Source organism: Stegodyphus dumicola, chromosome 11 (genome assembly GCF_044657685.1).
Source record: "Stegodyphus dumicola isolate Sdum_Otavi_A_Nest chromosome 11, ASM4465768v1".
In the NCBI taxonomy this organism is placed as follows: Eukaryota; Metazoa; Arthropoda; class Arachnida; order Araneae; family Eresidae; genus Stegodyphus; species Stegodyphus dumicola.
In genome coordinates, this window is record NC_140778.1 from 91,300,666 (window position 1) to 91,324,530 (window position 23,865).

At 34.3% G+C, this 23,865-nt stretch overlaps 1 protein-coding gene across 1 annotated transcript in view; it reads left to right on the plus strand.

Annotated features, from left to right (window-relative positions):
• The window catches only part of LOC118205674 (cubilin-like), a 70,833-nt gene extending 54,621 nt beyond the window's left edge, over nucleotides 1–16,212 (plus strand). Inside the window, exons 12-14 of the mRNA XM_085826321.1 lie at nucleotides 2,877–3,121; nucleotides 4,685–4,796; nucleotides 15,796–16,212. Of these exons, the coding sequence (XP_085682447.1) occupies nucleotides 2,877–3,121; nucleotides 4,685–4,796; nucleotides 15,796–15,869 (431 nt within the window). The 3' untranslated portion in view covers nucleotides 15,870–16,212. The remainder of the gene's footprint in view (nucleotides 1–2,876; nucleotides 3,122–4,684; nucleotides 4,797–15,795) is intronic.
• The last annotated feature ends 7,653 nt before the right edge of the window (nucleotides 16,213–23,865 follow it).

The following is a 23,865-nucleotide window of genomic DNA, read 5'->3' on the forward strand; positions in this document are numbered from 1 at the left end:
GCGTGCACACATCCACAAAACGAGTTTATGTCTGAATCATCATTTTGATTTTGGCAATTACTAACACTTCTTTTGCTTTGTAAAATTGCACAAACACTTCTTAATAAGTAAGATTTTCTTTTTCTTTCTATATATTAAATATTTACTGTTTTAGTATTTGCCAATATAATTTAATTACGATAGCCTCAAACTAGAGGCTCTCTAGACTTAACTAGAGGTTGCTAGACGTTATTACAAGACCTTAAAATGTAATATGAAAATTAAATGCAATTTAAATAAAGTTTATTTTTACTTTAAGCCTATCAATTTCTGAAATTTAATTTTAATTTATTAAATTAAATTAATTAATTAATATTGATTTAATTTTTAAAAATTAAATTATTAATTAAAATTTTAATTAATTTACTTACAGTTAATTAGATTAAAAGTATTTAAAATTTCTGATCTATTAATCTGAAATTCGAAGTAGAGAATATAAACACACTGGTAAAATGTATCTGTTTTAAGTGTAATATTCAAACCTAAGAAATAATGTTAAAGTGTCTTGTATATATAGCATAGTATCAATGCTTCTTTTATATTATGTTACATTGTAATATATAATACATAGCATACTTAAGCTGTTCTCACTCGATAGGGGCCCCGGGAAAAGTGTGATAAAAGTCTTATAACAAGAGGAAATGAAACCAAAATTTTACACCCTGTATTTAGAAAGGTCTTTTCGCATAGTTATGTTGAAAATATCTGAGTGTCTTTATGCTGGGGGATTTGTAATTGTAAATTGTTTCGCCCTGCGGGTTACAGCCGAAAACATCGCGGACGAAAACGTCGCAGAGAAAACAACGCAAGGAGAAAACGTCGTGCTACAAAACATCGTAGGAGAAAACATCGCAAAGAGAAAACATCGCAGTTCTAAAACATCGTGGTACAAAACATCGTCGTCGAAAATAAAGCGTTTCAAAAACTTCGCAGTTTGAAAACATCGTTGTCGAAAATTTCGTGGTAAAAAATAAAGTATCTACAAATCATCGCGTGACGATAACATCGCAGACATGCTTTTTTTAAGGCTTTAATAACTGTAAGTAGATATTCCCATAATAATTTGTGAGCGCAAGATGTAAAGAAGGATAATTTTTACTTTCACATTTTTTTATTAACTAAATTTTTGCGGAAAATATAAGAAGGAAACTTAAGCATAGAAAATTAAATGCAACTTATAGATTATACTTTTTATGAAAAATTACAAGTAAAAACTTTATAAAAAATTATTTATTAATGGTCTTTGTTAGTTAACTATGCCGGTTTAAAATTCTATTAAGTGCTATAAGTTGCATTAATTTTCTATGCTTAAGTTTCCTTCTTATTTTCTCAGCAAAAATTTAGTAGTTAATATAAAATATGAAAAACAAATTATCCTTCTTTCTATCTTGCGCTCACAAATTATTATGGGAATATCTATTTACAGTTATTAAAGTCTGAAAAAAGCATGTCTGCGATGTTATCGTCACGCGATGATTTGTAGATACTTTATTTTTTACCACGATATTTTCGACGACGATGTTTTTAAACTGCGAAGTTTTGGAACCGCTTTATTTTCGACGACGATGTTTTGTACCACGATGTTTTAGAACTGTGATGTTTTCTCTTTGCGATGTTTTCTCCCACGATGTTTTGTAGCACGACGTTTTCGCCTTGCGTTGTTTTCTCTGCGACGTTTTCGTCCGCGATGTTATCGGCGGACACCGCCCTGCGTAATGTACACTTTAAACGCAGTCTACATACTGAATGTGGAATATGTGATGCTTTGAGGGACACATATTAATGCACCATGTACTGTGCTGAGTATGTCTGGGGAAAGTATTTATTGATGTGAACTGTGTCCTCATGCCAAACAATATCTATTATCTAAGCTTTACAGCTGTTGGGCACGAACTATAATGTATCAATATAGCTTTATTCGAAAATTTATCTAAATGTACTCCACTGTCCGGTGACTTACCGGATTCACATATAGTGACCATGAATTTTGAAGTCACTGTGTCAAAAAGTCGTGATAGGCACCGGTGTGCTTCGATTTAATTTTAATATCCATCTAAATTTACTGCGTTGCACCACACATTTGATCGACTAGTGCCTCTAAAGTGACCTCCCAGCAGCCGGAGTATATACCAGCAACCTTAAAGGATACCAGTGTCTTTCGATTTAAAATTTATTTTTAAAATCTGTCTGAGCACTGTAGCATATTGATGCACCATGGTTGCAGCTTTTAAGTAACTGGTCACCAACAGCATTAACGGACACTAGGGTCATTGGATTTAGTTTTAATTTACAAATGATCCAAATCTATGGACAGGTAATAAATTAATATCAACCTGTAAATCACTAGTGACCAAATCCCTTGACGAGAACTGGTACGTTTTATTTTAATAGTAAGTTAAAATGTTATCTAAATTTTCCCCACCGCCTTGCACTAGTTACCAATGAGTTGTCCTCCAAAAATTTTGAACTTGTATGTCACAGGTAACCAATATGGTTACCAATTTCCAGTTTACCAAAATGGTTACTGATTGTCACAGGTAACCAATTTACGTAGCACTAAATTTAGTGCAGTGATTCTCACGGGTGATTTACTTCTTGACCACAAGCGACTGTGAACTAACGCCATTAAATTCAACTTCGGTTTAATATTTTTAATAATCTAATTAAATGCTATAATTTTAAAGATATATAAATTTTAATATATCCTACGAATAATTTTTTTAATATCTTCTTTATTGTAGTTAATAAAAGATGTATTTCCAAAGCTATGTATTCTGTACCTAATTGAGAATCGTTTGGTGTTTTTATGTATAATTATCATTGTAATTTCGTTTCAGGAAGAGGATGTGGAGGACGATTCCAAGCTCAAGAAGGGGCTCTTGCGGGTCCGCTCTATCCCGAACCTTACAACAGGACTGCAGAGTGCATTTGGTACATTTCAGTACCTAACAATTATATCGCAAGAGTTACTTTCACAGCTTTTGCTCTCAATTCTACCGACGGTTGCGATTCAAATTATGTTGAACTCTATGATGGTCACACTGTTGATCTTAGGAAGAGGATTGCTAGATATTGTGGATCTGTAAGTAAACCGAAAAATATTCAGTTCTACTATCATCGAACTCATAATGATCATATAAAATGATAAAAACAATTCAAAAGCTGGTCACTTTGCCCTGAGTGAAATGCATTTCAACATTCTTAATTACTTAATAATCAAAATAAATTTCCTGAGTTTCCAACAAACTGCGTTTTGAATATCAAGTGAAGAAGAATTTGCGAACTACAAAACTGCTCTTGAAATGCAGCGGATATTTACAATAAGGACATTTCTAGAAGATTTGGTGACTTTTTCTTGTACATCACATTCTTCGGCTTGAACTCGGGGAACCAGGGTTACTAGAGCTAGAAACTATTACAGTCGTTGAAAATTGATGGGTGGAAAGAAGCACTTGGTCTAAGAAAAACAAAAGTGGAAGTTCTTCCAAAGTTGCGTATTTGACGAGCACTTAGCTGAAAATATTTTGGTTGGGGTTGAAGACAGAATGACGGTTATAACTTTGATTTAATATAATTCTGGCTAAAAGCAGAGAAAATAATGAAAAATATCAAGTAAAAAGGATTCAATTCTTCACGTAAACGAGCTATAATACGTCTTTGAAAAGAAAATATCCCTTCGTTAACAATAGGAAAGCCACCAGGTTAGTTTCTTTAAAAATCAAAACCTGAGAAAATACATGTATATTATACAAGAGAATAACTACATCTAGAAGTTATATTTTATAAAATATTAGTTACATATTCACGTTAATTGTTGTAAAAGCCATCCTACTTTACTTGTCTCTCAGTTCAGGGTAAAATGATCATATAGCTGTAAACATGTAATTTAAAAATTGCAGTTAATGCCTACTTTTTTAACGCTTGCTAAATTCTGAATTTGGGAGCTCTATTTTCTATAACAAGATTTATTAAAAGTTCAGTTTTCAAAAACTGAAAGACGTGTAACCATTTTATATTGAAAACAATAAACGGCGAACAAGCAAACGAACCTCAATCCGTTTTTAGAAATTTGGGTGGCAGGTTCAGTAGCTTTTCCTTGGAAGAATGTAATAGCTTCATTTTCGGTAAATTGTCATCATTTTGAAACAAGAGGAAAAAATGTATAATTTTTACTGCTTGCTTTTGGTTATGGTTTTGCTTTTGCTTTTCTTTTAACAATAAACACTGCCAAATACGGCGGTCGCTGGTAAAACCGACAATTATTAATACAGGATTTTATGTTCTGCATCTTTCATGTATCGGGGTCTGTTTCTTAAACATAGCTTAATAATATTGCACTCTGGGCGTAATAAGATTGCTCAGCTTTAAAACTGAAACCCGTATATTAAAGTATTTCTGATAATGTCTAAGTTTACGATTTTTATGTTTTTTCGTTTATTTAAATTATCTTTTTAATTTTTTGAGATTTTAATGATAAATTCTTCAGTATGTGAGATTGTAGCAGGAAGTTTGCGGATTAGAATGCTTGATTTTTATCATTTGATTTTTATCTGTATTATCATCATTTTTATCTCGTATTTCTAATATCTTATTTTTTTTTTCAAAGTATTTAAGGAAATATTCATTCGATTTTTTTTTCTTGTAGGATTCACCAGCTCAGCATGGCTCTGAAAATAATAAGATACTTGTAAAATTCGTTTCAAGTCCTTCAAATGACATGCCTGGATTTACCATGACTTTTGAATCCACCAACAAATGTAAATATTTTATGTTTAGTGTTGTTTTTATATTTAGTGTGTAAGAAGTGCATTGCATTTCACATTTCCATTAATAATAATCATTGATGTAGCGAGCTATCGTATAGATTAACTGTTCAGTTGAGAATCAATGAATCATTTAAGACAGTCTATAAGGTTATCTTTCAGTAAACATATACGCTCTGAAAAAAAAAATTATAAATTTAGCGAGAAATTTAAAAATTTAACTTTTTAATTTAACTTACTTTTTTAAGTTTTTCAGCTCCGAGAATAGTTCTCTGAGCGAAACTCATAACTTATGGTAACCAATTCTCCTTCCCATTTCTTTCATTGTGCACGAGCAGAAAAAATTGCGCATCGTTCATTCTTTCAAATAATTTTAACAAAGGCGCTGACCACGTTCGGCGTTATTACCGCTTATAACAGAAAAGCCAAATTTCTAAACGCGCTAGTACATAATTTACCTATATCTTGGGAAATATGTGAAAAAAAAACTATAAATTTTCTGCATGCTTGCCTAGATATACGTCTACTTTAAGATGATGACATAAATTTTATAGGTTATAATTCAAAACGTTTTAGTAAACTTTATAAAAATTACTAAAAAATACAAATTTATAAAATAAATCAAAATATAACTGGGAATTTTATTTGGATTGAACCTAAATTTCGAACTGCGAAAGAAGGAATAAAGTAAATTTAATTAAAAATGGATTTTTATAAATATATCCCAATTTTATTAACATTGAGGGGTTAAAATTTTGAAAACTAATTTCTAAAAAATTACCCGTTCGATTTTTCCAAAACTTGGCACTTTGGCATAATTTGAGTTGTAGAATGGAAGTATGGGAATAAATCGGTAGGTCATTTAGAGAAAGTCCGATGTTGCATCAAAATACTTAATGTTTGAACAATGCTACTATATAGAAATCTAATTATATCCTAAGTCGGGCATTCAAGATAGGAAAATGTCAAGTTCAATTTGTACAGTGTACATTCTGTTTCAGGGCATATTCAGATTAAATATTAAGAAGTAATCAGAAGCCCTTTCTTGGTTGGTTTAGAAGTGATTAATACCAATTTTCTTCTTTAATAATTTCGCATAAAATTATGTCGTGATGCTCAGGTGCAAAGAACGTGAGCAGTTATTTCTCTTATGCTACGTCCTTAGTATAATACAATATTTATTTCTATTATATTAATAAAGCAATTAATGTCCAAGTTTGGTCAGAGATTGATATCTAGATCTACGAAATCTTCTTCATGATTGGAATACTCAAATGCTGTCCAATTTAATGTGCATAATATGAATGTTATTCATCGCTTAACAATAATTATTTAGTTGCAGAAATATTTTGATGCTGCCTAACCTAGGTAGTCGTTAGAGTGCCGTACCGAAGGGCCTGGTTTCAAATCCCGGAGAAGGCATGGATGTTTGTACGTGTAACCTGTATGTGAGGCATGCTGTCCAGTTCGATGTGCATAATATGAATATACGGCGAGCCGAAAGCCTTCTCCAGAGGTTGATGATAAGGAAGAGGGAAGGAAGAACTTTGAAATACTCAAAAGAATGTGGAAGATCAGATGGGCTGTGGCCACAACAGTACGCAGAACGTTTAAGTTTCACCCAAAAATAACCAAAGAACATTTAAGTTTTACTCAAAAGTTAAGAATGAATAACATTCATATTATGCACATCGAACTGGACAGCATTTGAGTATTCCAATCATGAAGAAGATTTCGTAGATCTAGATATCAACCTCTATCATGAGTTTTAACCTTCAAGCTTAAAACTCACAATTGCTACATGACTCAATTTCTAACGGGCCGCACATTTCACAAGCGCACACCAACGTAGCCACTGAGGGAGGGGTTTCGAAAATAGAGCAATGAGCTTCTATCGCTCTTGTGAAGCTAAATCTTCCTGCATGCGTGTGCGTTAAGTTTACATTTTAATTTGCATTTGCTTCGCAGTTATAAATGTATGGCGTAATAGAAAGTATCGTAGTTCTGTCGTTTTTATGAGTTTAATTAATCGCTGACATTTCACGTTCGCGATTTTTATCACGCATTAATATTTGGATTGATGTTTACGGCATAGTATCGCTTTTTACATCGAAAAAATGACTCAAGCTACAATTAGCCTCGAATATTATGCATCGACTAACACCTGTGGATTAAGGGATTTCAAGCGTATATATCTATATTTTTTAATTGAGCTGAGAAGGATTGGAAGTGTTACAATAAATCTATTTTTTTTTAATTTCAGTTCTTGCATTCATTTAGTTTTTAAAGTGTAAGATTCAGAATACATATTGTGTTTGATCTGATTATATCCATTGTTAACATTGAAAGTTACATGTAAATAAATTGAATATATTGGTTGTGAATAGAATAAATTCGTTCTGTTTGATGAGTATTTCTTGTGTAAACAGTACATTTAAGAGTGAGCAGTTATAAGTGTGAAATTTAACAAACTAAATGAATACGAATGCAAATTAGTAAAGCTCACTTTAAATAAAATTCTGCATTGGCTATCATTATAGAACATCTTTTTCATATAGACTGCAATAAAATAAAAAGCGCTGACTTTTATTTACATATATAATTGGTGTAAATATTTTTCTCCCATGCATACTTTTACGTAAAGATAGCATTTGGGTTCAGATGCTTATTACATATTTCTTTCTTCACTTTATATACCACTTATATAATAATATTTCACATGGATACTTCGGCGGAGTAGCCAACATGTGTGTTGCTGTTCGGCATGGAGGAAGGAGAACCCGGATCGCTTTATGCATTATTCGCGCAGTTTTATGCACTAAAAGAAGATGTTGATAAACTTCAAGAACTAAAGGAATCGACAGGTATTACCGAGGAACATGAAAAATGTCTTTGCTCTATGCGAGCCGAATTGGAAGCAAAATATTATATGATATATCGCAAAGATGGTGTAGAAGTTCTAAATCAGGCATTTTCTAATACTAACAATAGCGAAAAATCAGAGAACGGTTGGCAGGATGCACCCGTTTCAAAAGGCGGTAGGAAACGTAGCAGTTCGAACGAGGAAACGTATCCCCCGCTAAAATCTGCAAATCAATTCAATTCCTTACAAGAAGTAAATTTAGATGGCAACAGAATGGAAGAGGACAATGTCCTGGAAGAAGATAAGCTTACCCCTAACCCAAATGCCTTCATTCAACCCAGACAGTATGCTGGGAAAATTCCCACGCTAGTTATCACTAAGACCATTAACTGGAAGGATTTTAGGAAAGAATTAAAAGATAACTTAAAAATTGAAAAATTTGAATGCAAAAAAGAAGGCGAAAATATGGTTCTTAAACTAAGCTCCGCCGACGATTATAAAAAGGTGCAGGATAAATTAGAAAAGGAGGGAATTCCGTATCACACCTTTTTGTTAAACTCAAATAAATGTAACAGATTGGTCATAAAAGGACTCACCACGGATTACCAGGCTGACGAAATTAAAGAAGAGTTAGAAGCTCAAAAAATACCGATAATTAAAGTCAAACCGATTACTAGAATGAGAGACGGTATTGCTACACAGCTGCCTGTTTTTTATGTTGAAACCCCCCGTAATGACGAGGGTAAGAAAAAATGGCAAGTTAAATACTTATGTGATATGAAGGTTACTATAAAATCTTACAAAGGTAGGCCCGGACCAACGCAATGTTTTAATTGCCAAAGGTACGGGCATACCCAGAAGGCATGTCACAACGAACCACGATGTGTACGCTGTACTAAATCGCATAAATCTTTCGAATGCCCATATAAAAATAAAAAAGAACATGCAGCCCAGTGTGCCCTTTGTAACGGTTCGCACGCAGCGTGTAGTCTTGATTGCCCCAAGAGGCCTGGAAATATGGAACATTCTCCCAAACACTTTGAAAATAAGAAAATCATACCCAGCGCCATGACTGAAAAAGCGAAAAATTATACTCGCTCAACTGAGAGCCAATCAGAAAAAGGCTCCCACTCCAAAACGTACGCGGCCGCCGCCGCACCGATGATAACTAGAAATAAACCCAAGCCAGGAGGAAAAACCTCTCAATATAATGACGAAAACGATATTGAAGGTTTTAATAGATTTATTAAAAATTTATACTCTCTGCACCTACAATTTAAAGAAGCAGATAACCAGATGAATAAGTTAAGCGTGGCTCTAACGCCATTAAGCCATTAAAATGTTTGATATGAACAATCATGTATAATCACATCCAAAACAACTCAGCATGTAACAGTAGGCATATTAACTATGCAAAATTTATGTGCTTTAACTGTAATGGCATAAAAAATCAAGTAACTGAAATTAAAGACTACATTAACAGGCATAGCTTAGATATCGTTCTTTTTAATGAGACGCATCTCAGGACGACTGACTCCCTAAAGATCGCAAACTTCGATGTGTTTAGAAGCGACCGAATACATAACCGTCGTGGAGGCACCGCCATAGCTGCCAAAAGGTACTTAAAATGCTGCAAATTCGCGTTACCCATTTTTAACAGCATAGAAGCATGTGCATGTATTCTGAATAGCAAAGGAGTAGAATATCTCATAGTTTCGATTTATAAGCCACCCGGAAACTCGCTCAATACGCAGGATTTAGATTATATTGCAAGGTTGGGCTATCCTACTATCATGGCAGGTGATATGAATTGTAAAAATACAAATCTATCCTCCTACCATTTACCTGTTCGTTTTACCCTCTACGGGCTACGACATGGATTACCACCCATGAAGACTCGGACCAAATGGATTCAGAACCAGAATGAAATTAATAATAACATCACTCCTAACGCAAATCTTAACTCAGAAGAAGAGATAGACACTGCTATACAAAACTTAAATATTAAAATCCAGAGTGCCTTAAAAAATGCGCTGTTTGTTAAAAATGAAGACATAACCCTCCCCTACAACATCAGATTAAAAATTAAAGAGAAAAACAGACTTCGGAAGATTGTTCAGAGAAATCAAAATCCGCAGGATAGAAGAAATTTTAATAACTGCAGTAAAGAACTTAGGCTAATGATGATTAAGTATCGCTCAGAGGCATGGGGAAATTTTGTAGACAGCCTATCCCACGCAGATTCTACTGTTTGGAGAATTAGTAAAGCGCTCAGAAAGGAGGAGAACAACATTGGCCCAATTAAACATAACAATCAGGCTTTTCATAAAGCTGAGGATATAGCAAACATCTTCACAAGCGATTACGAAGACCAATTCACGTTAAATCAGTACCCCAACCCAAATGATATTAACATCGAAAACCATGTAAAAGATTACATTGCTGCTAATAATCGCAGCGTAGAAAATCTCATCACCCCCGACAAGTAAAAGATTGTCTTGATACTTTGAACCCAAAGAAAGCGGTCGGTTATGACGGGATTGGTAACAAAGCCGTCAAGAACCTGAACAGGAAAGGGATAATCCTCATTACAAAAATTTTTAACGCCTGCTTAAATTTGAACTATTTCCCTCGTATTTGGAAACACGCTACCATTATCGTCATAACAAAACCAGGAAAAGACGGGTCAACTACGAGCGGTTATAGACCAATCAGCTTGCTCCCTACTCTTGCTAAATTATTTGAACGTATTATTGTAAATCGAGTTAATAACTTCATTGAAAGTCACAACTTGCTAAAGAATTACCAGTTTGGCTTCAGACCAGGTCATTCTACAGTACACCAAATCACAAGAATTACAGAAATTATCGGACAACATCTGAATAAGAAAGAGACTGTTGCTGCCCTATTTTTGGACATCGAGAAGGCTTTTGACAAGGTCTGGCATCCTGGCCTCCTTGTCAAAATGATAAATTATCAATTTTCTCCGGACCTTATTACGACAATATTCAGCTACCTAGACAATAGAACTTTTCAGGTTAAAATTAAAGATACTTTATCCAGCAAGAAAATTATTCAGGCCTGTCTTCCGCAAGGAAGTTTACTTTCGCCAATATTATTTTGTCTATACATCAACGATATGCCAAATATCCCAGATACTACTTTTGCTTGCTATGCGGATGACACCGCAATCATGTGCAGTTCTATTAGCCCCATCAGAGCAAGAGATAAGCTTCAAAAAGCAGTTAATATCCTCACCAAGTGGTTTTACGCTTGGAAGATGAAGACCAATGCAAACAAGTCTCAAGTCATATTTTTTAGATACAACCTCAAAGAAGTAAACAACATAACACTAGATGGTGCCACAGTACCTACAGTTAAAAATATTAAATACTTGGGTGTAATTCTTGACGATAAGCTTACATTCAGGCCGCATATTATGTATACTCGTGAAAAAGCTCACAAAGCTCTTACGTCTGTTTATGCCTTAATAGGGAGACATTCAAAATTACAGCTAAGTACTAAGAGAATTCTCTATCTTCAAGCAATAAGACCGATTTTATTGTACGCAACATCAGCATGGGCCGCTACAGCCAGATCAAATCGTCAGATTTTGCAAAGATTGCAAAATAAAATTTCTTAGAACTATCACAGACTCGCCGTGGTTTGTAAGAAATACTGCAATACATCGTGGAATGAAAATCAAACCATTAGATAGCGATATCTTAATTGCCTCACATAATTTCTACACCAAATGTGATAATCACGAAAATGAAGCTGTAGGTAGCATAGGAGATTATGACTATACAGTCATTCAACGCTGCAAAAGACCAAGAACGATACACCATAACGAGTCATGGTGATCGATGTACATAGTGAATTTAATGTTTTTCTACTTTTCATTGTTTACTCGTATTTATATTTACTTAATCATTGCTTAATTATTGCAAAGCGATATGGACTTTGCGCCCCCGGAGGCAGGACTTTGATTTGTCTTATGTGTATGAAACTTCAACGTTTGGTCAGTGCAACTATGCTCCGCCCACTACTGTTATATGCCTCAACTATTATGCCCACGCTATTCTGTTGCTCCAAGACACGGATGAAGGAGGAAACTCAGCCGTAGTACCTACGAGGAGAAAGTTATGCCAAAGTTTTTATGCTACAGATGTGTTAAATTTCTTTTACGATGTGAAAGTTATGCTTCAGATGTTGAATCGCTATTTTACCAAAGTTATGCCACTGTTACATACTGCCACATTGGATGTCATTCAACACTTCAAGTGTACAGGTTTATTCCAATACTTGGAATTTTTTTTTCACTTTTAGGATTCCTATTAAGGACAGTTATAGATAGGTAAAGACTTCAGGGTCGTATACCTATTGAATAAGCGAGGACCTAAGACCTAAGACATGTGTTTGTTTTTACAAGTATTGTGTGCTTTTAAGTGTGAATTCTTCATTTTCACTTTATTATTTGACTGTGCTTACCTGCAAGTACTTTTTCTTTTTCCACCGGTGTATGAAATTTCAAGAAGCATTGGTAGAAGTCAGTTTACGGGAGGGTGACTCCTCACGTGACTGCTGCCGCCCTACGACGTTTCAAGCCACACGCACTGGGTAGAACTCATTGCAATTCAGCTTGGCAAGTGCCAATTGATCTAAATCATGAAATTCAAAGTATTAGTGGTTTAATTATGATTGTTCATCCCTAGTTTACTACATAATATATTTTCATATTTTGTTGCCAGCTCTAACGGGTTTCCCAGATGCACTTCTAAATTCTAAATTTCATTGTGCACTCATGTATTATTCTAGCTCCGCCTATAGCGGCGCGGCCGTTACCGCCTTATTCTCATTTTTACAAACCTTAGGCCAATACCATGACAGGCAGTTAAAGCAGTGTGCTGCTAAATGCTGTCTAAATCAGATAACTGAACTGAACTGAACATGTGTTTGTATTTATTTGAAATTCTTTCAACCAAGTAGTGAAATCTTCACAATTGCTTATATTTGATCTAACTTCACAATGAAAATTTTCAGAAGTCGACTATGCTTTTTGTACAGAAAATCGCGTGACGAAATATTTTCAACCATCTTGCTTGAATCTTAAAGCAAGCGAAAGGTCATGTGACATGACAGAAATATTACTGGATTCCCATTGGTCCATCCTAGAAGCCACTCCCTCGGTGGCTATACAAATATGCACTTGTGAAATATGTTAACGAACCGCGGTCCTTTTCCGAGTTACCTTAAAAGATTTAATCTCCGTAACTTGGATAACAGCAGCTGCGGTAAAGTGGGAGATCCAGATCGTTTTTTGTTTCACTTCAGTAATAATACTTCTCAAGCACATTTGAAAAATACCGGTGAAAGTAACTGGCACATGTGGATTGAAAATTTATTAGAAAATAAAACCGCGCTTAAAAAGCTGTCACAGACCATAAAATCTGGTGCACCATAATATACCAGTTGGGACTAAACTTTTCCTACCTTCCTTTCTTCGTGAAACCTGTAGCGTTTATATCTAATTAGAAATTCTGTTGTAGCATCTTGTGGACCTGAAGGAGAATTATTTTAGTGTATCTATAATATATTCTTAATCATGTTTACAAATACTGTGTTTATGTCAACTGAATAGTAACACTGTATTTTTGCTTCCCTAATTTTTGTATTCCTAAAAACACATCTAGTGTTATTAATCTAATACATTTGGATGATTAGTCCAATCATCCGTATATTTTTTGTTTTAAAGAAAGTAGAAATTATATGTTATCCTCTAAAAGTCCTATAGGCAGATTTATTATTATCTATTCAACAGTTATGTAACTTCTAATGTATATAGCTATAGTTTTATAATAATTACATTTACTTTGGTCATTTGAGCATACTGATTTTAATCGATTCTATTGTAACTGCTTATATAAAAGTGTGAATTTTGTATTTAATTCATAACGGGATCTACTAACCTTGTGCAACTGTAAATTTTAAATTTTGTATTTAATTAGTAATGTGCTCTTACCTTTTTGCAAAGCAACCTTTTGAAATTGTTTAATAAAATGAATCTTTAGTAATATCCAACAAATAGGAAATGTAACTGCTAAGTAAAGTAATAACAAACAGCTATATTTAACATCCTAGCATTGAAAATGTGTATATTTTACGTAAAAATGTCTGTATAAAATTGTATGTATATGCGGCCCTATAACCTTTTGGAGAATTGTTAAAAGTGTCATCCTGCCTGCTAGCTGTAGCCGCGGATAACAGGTATTAGATGGCATCTGCCAACATGATAATTACACCGAGAGACTCGTTAAGTCCTAGGGTCTGTGGTTATATTGGTAGTGTTTCCGAGGTGCCTTCCATCAAAATTCGGGGCATCAAAATTGTCACATGTGTGGTGCTCAAGACTCTTGCTAACGAACAAGGTTAGGGCAAATGATGTAAGCATAACGTCATTTAAGTCAAACGAAGGAAATGTCAGCAAAGTGACGTCACGACTTATCATGGCCGCCGTACAGCGTACGAATAAGACTACGAAACATATTGTTAAATAAAATTACACTGACTTTGGGAGCAAATATCTTTCAAGCAAATATCAAGTCTCTTTAGGCGTAATGTGCACAAAATAACCATTGAAATATTCACTGGTCTTTTCGATTTTATCATATATTCATTATTCTTTAAATCGCTATTTTGCCAAAGTTATGCCACTGTTACATACTGCCACATTGGATGTCATTCAACACTTCAAGTGTACGGGTTTATTCCAATACTTGGAATTTTTTTTTCACTCTCAGGATTCCTATTAAGGACAGTTATAGATAGGTAAAGACTTCAGGGTCGTATACCTATTGAATAAGCGAGGACCTAAGACCTAAGTTTACACATTTTCATGTAATTATATTTTATTCAGTTTGAAACATTTATTTGCAATTCTTGTGAATTTTCTATATACTAAGTAAAAATTCATTTATATTAAATAATAAAATTAGAACGAGAGACCTTATAAACGTTCAGTAATGAATAGTTAACATGTAGATAACAGCGATCAGAAAGTAAGCAAAATCAACCAGAAGTCCGACTATGGCAGCGGCCATGATAAGTCTTGACGTCATACTTTGACGTTTAGTGGTTTCATTTTCATTGTATGGGACATGCGGGAAAGGCTTACTCCACTGATTCTAACCTCCTTGAACAAGACCGACATTTCACTCGGCCGCACATAGTCCAAATTGATTCCTGCCTGAGCCGTGTAGCTCGCGAGCAGCAGTTTCCCGACCACTGCACTAGCCAGCTAGTTGCCCTCCTAATCCTCAAGATTGTGTAAATTTCAGAACTATGAGGGAAGAGAATCAAAATGATTTAAACCGTGAAACGCTGTAATGCCTTCCCCCTCCTCTTAGAATGTAATAATACCTCGCACCACCATCGAATTCCATTAATGGAATTCGATGGTGGATTAAAGCATTGGATGGTGCATTAAAGGAATAAAATTTTTCTGAATTTATACTGTTCAGTTGTGATTATATTTACTGTTTTCCCTTAAATAACAAAATTTCTTTTGTGTGAAATTCTGTCTTTAGGAAACAATAAATTTCAAATTTTCATGCTGAAAAGTTTAAATTAATAATGATTTCAGATCCATAAATACTTAACTAAATTCTGTTAAAAGTTAAACTATTTACCACACGTTTTCATGCTCAAAAATACTAATTAACAACAGATATGTTTGAATTTTTCCTCGTGCTTTGACGACTTTTGACCTGCAACCAGTATGGCAGTCGCCAGTTCAGAAATCGCCATTTATTATTTTGCGTGAGGCTGTTAAAGATGTACGATGTGGTTCGTAATAGTTATATTTTTTTATTATGTATATTTAAGGGGAAAAGAAAGGCACTACCCGAGGTATGGTAAAATACAAAGCATTGCAAGCAACGCCTGGCAGGGTCTCCTGTAAGTCCTGTGGGGTATAATTATCTGGATATCTAGTGTGGCTGAACAACACCCACATTGCCAATGGTTGAACAATGGGTGTCCACCACACTTCTCCATATCCATATATTTTTTATTTTATTATGAATTATTATGCCTTTTATCTTCATGACATTTTTTTTTCTTTCTTAACAGATTCAGAACAAGCGTTATCATTGTTTCATGGATATACTAATGAACAAGAAGAAGCATATCGCTCAGATTATTAAATAAACCTGTGAAAAATACGAATTTGTTTTGCAGAAGAACATTACGAATAAGTTATAATTTTTTTTTTTTTTTTTTTTTTTTACATTTCTTCATTAAGGTTTTTTTTCTAATGTCTTTGAACCCTTGACTGCCGAAGCTGACGATGAATGTATTTTTCATCGATTATAAACGTTAGCTATTATCACTGAAATAATTTTCTAATCACATATCCATTTCGAAAACAGTGCTAAATTGTAGTAACATTTTAAATTTAAATATTCCTCAGATTTACCTCTGTCTGGTATCTAGAAAATAGTATTTATGAATTATTTTAAAATTATTTTCTGCAATAAAATGTTTGCAAGAATTTTGGGTATTCTTTATTTTTCGTAACATTAAAGAAATTAAGAAAAAAGAAAAACATTCAGTACTCTCAACACAAAAACCAAAAGCTGATGTTCAAGTTAATTCCATATGTAATATATGGGGTCAAGAAAGTGCCGAATTTTGCTGAATATATGTAAAATTCGGACTTTTCCGAATATTTATTACTTCAAAAGTGACGTACTACCGAATGGGATGCTAGTCTGGAAGGTACATTTTTCGCTGATTTCATTATAAACGGCGTATCAGTTTTCAAATTGTTGCCACCAAGTGCTGTCGCCCCGTATTATACTTAAAGAAATGAAATCATGAAGTATCTGCATGAATGGTTCTCGCATTATGAAGAAAAAACGTTAGCTAGAGCCATCCAATTCTGAATAACGTATTCCTCCACCCGAACACGGGCACTGAGAAGTCCTAGTTTTTTATTTCGAATTTGTTTTCTTGCCTATATTTTCGAATTTGTTCATATTTTGGAAACTTTAACGAATTTTTCATTAACAAACTCAACAATTTGAAAGCAAGCAGTGGCAAAACCTTTCGGATTAAAGCATTTTTATCACCAACGTTCAAGACTGCCTATCCAGAATTCTAAAAATAAGTTTTTTTTTTTTTTTTTTTTTTTTTTTTTTTTAATAAATATTTTGTGATTTTGCCGCGGAATCGAATTTCATGTGGCGTAAGCGCCAACAACGTGATAATTAATAAAGTAGACACAGAAAGCATTAATAATGAAAGGACAAAAAAATTTTGTTGAGCCATCGTAATAAGAAAGCTCAAAATTGATATGTTGAGCTTCGCTGTTGAATCGAAATTTATGTGGCGTAAGCGCCAAGAACGTGATAATTAATAAATGAAGTAGACCCAGAAAACATTAATAATAAAAGGACAAGGACAAAGGACAAAGGGAAAAAAAGCCATCTTTATAAGGAAAGTCAACATTGATATGAAAGAAATTTCTGAGAAAAGAAGAATTCTGAGATTTCTGAGAAAAGAAGGAAACAACAGAAAAATAAAGCCAACACTTAAGGCTGCGTATGTAATGCTAAATATACACTGCCATGCTGCTTTTAAAATTTTTGTTATTTTTTCTTTTGAATTGTATACGGCATAAGTTCCAAGAAAATCATGCTTAATAATAAAGTTTAAAAAAAAATTTTTAGTTAAAGTGAGTGTAACAGCAGTCTGCGAGCACAGCGAGCCCGTAAAATACCGTAACAAAGCCCTTTAGCGAGACTGTTAAGATCTGGAATCTTACAGATATTTTCATTCTTTCTTTTCTTTTTTTTTTACCTTCCTTCTTTAATTAATTAATAAATAATAGAAAAGGAAATCGGATTTAAATGGCTGGGCTCCGAAGAAGATGCAGCTACCTTTTTCTTTTTAGCCCAAAGGGCGTTAGCCCAGAAGTGCTATTAATTTTAAAACAAATTTTGCGACGATTAACTTATCAAACTGTTGCCATCCAATATTGTCTTTAAAGGAACAAATTATGAAGGATATGCATGAATGTTTATAGCATTATGAATAAGCAACGGTACCTAGAGCCATCGAGTTGTGAATAACGTAGTCCTCCAACCGAACATGGGCACCTGGAAGATCGAAATTTGAATTTCGAAATTGTTTTATTATCTGTTTCAAATTTTGTAAAACATTAACGAATTTATGATTAACAAATTCAACAATTTCAAAGCGAGCAATGGCAACATACTGTACGGGAAAAAAACATTTTTATCTCCAGCTCGCGAAATTGTGTAATGGAAATTCTTAAAGTATGCTGTTTTTAAATATTTTGTGATATTGCTTTTGAACTGAATTTTATGGTTTAAGTGCGAAGAATATAATATTTAATAAATAAAGGTAACTCGCAAAATGTTAAAAAAAAACGCTCCTTTGGTCGTAGTATAAAATATGAAAGCTTTCATTTCTTTTTTTAACTGTCATAAACTAACGAGGTTTTTAAAATGCATTCGGCAGAGCGCAAATACTTTAGTTAAACTTGCAAATTTAATCAGTCTGTTATGAATAGGGTTACTATGATAACAACAAAAATATTTTGCTATATAAAACATTGCAAATTTTAAAAATTTATAATTGTATTACATTAATCCTTTTTCAATATTAATTAGCTCCTTGGTACACTTCTATGCACATTTTAATGTTTTCTTTCCCTGTGCAACTGTGCAATTGTTGTCCTTGTCCTACGTTACGTTTCAAATTCATCATGAAAAAGTATATATTTTATTAAAAAGTGTTATTTTTATGTAGTATGACAGGATGGCGTATTGATGGAGGTAACACTGTAGCTCAAATCGCACGGAAACCAAAAATTTGTCTTTTCATAAATTTCCATTTAACTGTTTGAAAATGAAGTTTTATTAAACATATACTGCATGCAACGGTCGGTACCCCCTCTACAATCTCTGACGAAAAAAAAAAAAAAAATAAGAGTAAAGAACAAAATGAATTTATTCCTCAAGTCATGGTTAAACCAGTCTTCTTTTCGGCAAAATCACTGCGACGTTTCAGGCATTTTTATATAAGCTATCTCATCCCCCTCTTCGTAGAACGGTTGTTGCGTGTATCCGTCGAATTAGTAGACTGTAAGTTAGTTTTACAACACAAACTTTAATGAACAGAATTATTTACAATTACAGAAATTACAGTTACATTGTTTCGTACCGAAAACAGAAGTATCGTTGCTTAATGACTGCGTAGGTCGAGAGTGAAACTCTCTTCCTCGTTGCCTAGACGATCTCCACTCGCGCTTGCGCAGCGTTGCCGCAAAAGTTAAAAAAAAAAAAGAAATATTTCAAACTCGTAACACTCCCCGCCGATTGGATTCTTAATCGAATATTTCTATCATTTCTAAAACAAAACATTCTGGTTAGTTACAGCAAAACACACAGGCATATCTCCTTCTACACAGAAACCTTTTTTTCAATTCTGAAATATAATATTCTTCAGGAACAGAATTATTACCCTGAAATACTGAGACTACATTTTTTCTTAAGAATTCAGGACCTCACCACCAGGTCTAATTTTTTTTTTTTTTTTTTTAAGATCTTTTACACTAGCTCCTCTTGTTACAAGGTCAGCACGACAGGATACGGGAAGTAGTGTTGTGTGTGAGTGGACTTTCTTTCCCGGAGAAGACGTACGTGGACTTGTGAACCTTGGCGACTGCTCGTCTTGACTATCGGTAAGAGACTATTTTATTTTGACCCGAATGTTTTACCGTATTACTTAGTGGGTTCGGTGACTTGCTGTTCGGCATGGAGGAAGGAGAACCCGGATCGCTTTATGCTTTATTCGCGCAGTTTTATGCACTAAAAGAAGATGTTGATAAACTTCAAGAACTAAAGGAATTGACAGGTATTACCGAGGAACAGGAAAAATGTCTGCTCTATGCGAGCCGAATTGGAAGCGAAACATTATGTGATATATCGCAAAGATGGTGTAGAAGTTCTAAATCAGGCATTTTCTAATACTAACAATAGGCAAAATTCACAAAAATCAGACAACGGTTGGCAGGATGCACCCGTTTCAAAACGCGGTAGGAAACGTAGCAGTTCGAACGAAACGTATCCCCCGCTAAAATCTGCAAATCAATTCAATTCCTTACAAGAAGTAAATTTAGATGGCAACAGAATGGAAAAGGACAATGTCCTGGAAGAAGATAAGCTTACCCCTAACCCAAATGCCTTCATTCAACCCAGACAGTATGCTGGGAAAATTCCCACGCTAGTTATCACTAAGACCATTAACTGGAAGGATTTTAGGAAAGAATTAAAAGATAACTTAAAAATTGAAAAATTTGAATGCAAAAAAGAAGGCGAAAATATGGTTCTTAAACTAAGCTCCGCCGACGATTATAAAAAGGTGCAGGATAAATTAGAAAAGGAGGGAATTCCGTATCACACCTTTTTGTTAAACTCAAATAAATGTAACAGATTGGTCATAAAAGGACTCACCACGGATTACCAGGCTGACGAAATTAAAGAAGAGTTAGAAGCTCAAAAAATACCGATAATTAAAGTCAAACCCATCACTAGAATGAGAGACGGTATTGCTACACAGCTGCCTGTTTTTTATGTTGAAACCCCCCGTAATGACGAGCGTAAGGACTCACCACGGATTACCAGGCTGACGAAATTAAAGAAGAGTTAGAAGCTCAAAAAATACCGATAATTAAAGTCAAACCCATCACTAGAATGAGAGACGGTATTGCTACACAGCTGCCTGTTTTTTATGTTGAAACCCCCCGTAATGACGAGCGTAAGAAAAAATGGCCAGTTAAATACTTATGTGATATGAAGGTTACTATAAAATCTTACAAAGGTAGGCCCGGACCAACGCAATGTTTTAATTGCCAAAGGTACGGGCATACACAGAAGGCATGTCACAACGAACCGCGATGTGTAGCTGTACTGAATCGCATAAATCTTTCGAATTCCCATATAAAAATAAAAAAGAACATGCAGCCCAGTGTGTCCTTTGTAGCGGTTCGCACGCAGCGTGTAGTCTTGATTGCCCCAAGAGGCCTGGAAATATGGTACATTCTCCCAAACACTTTGAAAATAAGAAAATCATACCCAGTGCCATGACTGAAAAAGCGAAAAATTATACTCGCTCAACTGAGAGCCAATCAGAAAAAGGCTCCCACTCCAAAACATACGCAGCAGCCGCCGCACCGATGATAACTAGAAATAAACCCAAGCCAGGAGGAAAAACCTCTCAATATAATGACGAAAACGATATTGAAGGTTTTAATAGATTTATTAAAAATTTATACTCTCTGTACCTACAATTTAAAGAAGCAGATGACCAGATGAATAAGTTAAGCGTGGCTCTTGAAGCCATTAAGATGTTTGATATGAACAGTCATGTATAATCACATCCAAAACAACTTAGCATGTAACAGTAGGCATATTAACTATGCAAAATTCTTTAACTATTAATAATTAACAGTTCTTTAACTGTAATGGCATAAAAAATCAAGTAACTGAAATTAAAGACTACATTAACAGGCATAGTTTAGATATCGTTCTTTTTAATGAGACGCATCTCAGGACGACTGACTCCCTAAAGATCGCAAACTTCGATGTGTTTAGAAGCGACCGAATACATAACCGTGGTGGAGGAACCGCCATAGCTGCCAAAAGGTACCTAAAATGCTGCAAATTCGCGTTACCCATTTTTAACAGCATAGAAGCATGTGCATGTATTCTGAATAGCAAAGGAGTAGAATATCTCATAGTTTCGATTTATAAGACACCCGGAAACTCGCTCAATACGCAGGATTTAGATTATATTGCAAGGTTGGGTCATCCTACTATCATCGCAGGTGATATGAATTGTAAAAATACAAAATGGAACTGCAGGACAAACAACCAAGATGGAATTGTGTTATATAACTACATAATAAACAATAATGTACAAATTTTTGCTCCTACGGAGCACACGTATTGCCCTATGACTCGCAGCAACTCTGATATCTTGAATATTATGCTTACTTTTAATGTTTCGCAACAGCCTTATCTCAGTGTGGACAATGATCTATCCTCCGACCATTTACCTGTTCGTTTTACCCTCTACGAGTTACGACATGGATTACCACCCATGAAGACTCGGACAAATTGGATTCAGTACCAGAATAAAATTAATAATAACATCATTCCTAACGCAAATCTTAACTCAAAAGAAGAGATAGACACTGCTATACAAAACTTAAATATTAAAATCCAGAGTGCCTTAAAAAACGCGTTGTTTGTTAAAAATGAAGACATAACCCTCCCCTACAACATCAGATTAAAAATTAAAGAGAAAAACAGACTTCGGAAGATTGTTCAGAGAACTCAAAATCCGCAGGATAGAAGAAATTTTAATAACTGCAGTAAAGAACTTAGGCTCATGATGATTAAGTATCGCTCAGAGGCATGGGAAAATTTTGTAGACAGCCTATCCCACACAGATTCTACTGTTTGGAGAATTAGTAAAGCGCTCAGAAAGGAGGAGAACAACATTGGCCCAATTAAACATAACAACCAGGCTTTTCATAAAGCTGAAGATATAGCAAACATCTTCGCTAGCGATTACGAAGGCCAATTCACGTTAAATCAGTACCCCAACCCAAGTGATGTTAACATCGAGAACCATGTAAAAGATTACATTGCTGCTAATAGCCGCAGCTTATTGTATCTCATCACCCCCCGACAAGTAAAAGATTGTCTTGATACTTTGAACCCAAAGAAAGCGGTCGGTTATGACGTAATTGGTAACAAAGCCATCAAGAACCTGAACAGGAAAGGGATAATCCTCATTACAAAAATTTTTAACGCCTGCTTAAATTTGAACTATTTTCCTCGTATCGGGAAACACGCTACCATTATCGTCATAAGAAAACCAGGAACGGGTCAACTACGAGCGGTTATAGACCAATCAGCTTGCTCCCTACTCTTGCTAAATTATTTGAACGTATTATTGTAAATCGAGTTAATAACTTCATTGAAAGTCACAACTTGCTAAAGAATTATCAGTTTGGCTTCAGACCAGGTCATTCTACAGTACACCTGTAAAGATCGTGACTTGTAAAGATTATGACTTGTGAAGATCGTTACTTAAAGAGAACGTGAAATATAAATAATAGGACAAGAACTTTCATTTTACAGCGTGGCAACAAGAAGAGGATTCGAAAGATTTTTATATATATTTTTTTTTAGAGAGTTAGGATTTTGAATATTTTAATAGTTGTAAGAGTTTTAACTGCAGTAGTTAAGAGTTTAAAATTTTGATAATTTAGAGCTGCAGTATTTATTTTTTTTTTGGTTCTGTTTTAAAATTTAAATAAAAGTATTTTTTTTATTCTGAAAAATTAGCTTTATTCTTCCTACAAGATTCAATATTTATTATATTGAAATAAGGAAAGGATTTTTACTGGCGCAGTCGACAGTATCGGGATTTACCCGCATATAATTACGAACCAAAATAACTCAGGTGAGAGTTCAATTTACCTTGTAAACGTAAAATAATTAATTAAGATTATGAAAAGTTAATTATTGTTTCCGTCATGGAATCTTAGTTTATTTACTTGTCAAAGTAATGAATACGCCAGTGTTCAGATGTAATTTCGTTTGACTCGCCAGAGTAAGTGAACAACACATTAAGTATTGATTCCACTGATTGATTTTTGTACCGAATAAAATTAAATTCACTGTGAATTATATTTTAAATAGAAAAAGAAAAGAGAAAATTTTTTTTTTTTTTTTTTTTTTTTTTTTAAATTTAAAAAAACTAAGAGTCTATTGGCTGAATAAAATCGAGACATGGCTTTTATGGGACGTGGGAAAAAAGAGGATTTGCTGGCTTTAGCTGCTGAATTAGAAATTCAAGTAGATCCAAGTATGAAAATCGTGGCGATAAAAAATGAAATAATTCAAAGTGATACATATGATGAAGCATTTGCTAAAGAAGTGTTTTTAACGATTATTGAAGAGAGGAAAAGAAAAGAAGAGGAACAGCGAAGAAAGGAGAAAGTAGAGCTTGGGGAAAGGCGAAGGAAAGAAGAGATTGAGGAATAGCGAAGAAAGGAGAAAGAAGAGCTTGAGGAAAGGCGAAGGAAAGAAGAGATTG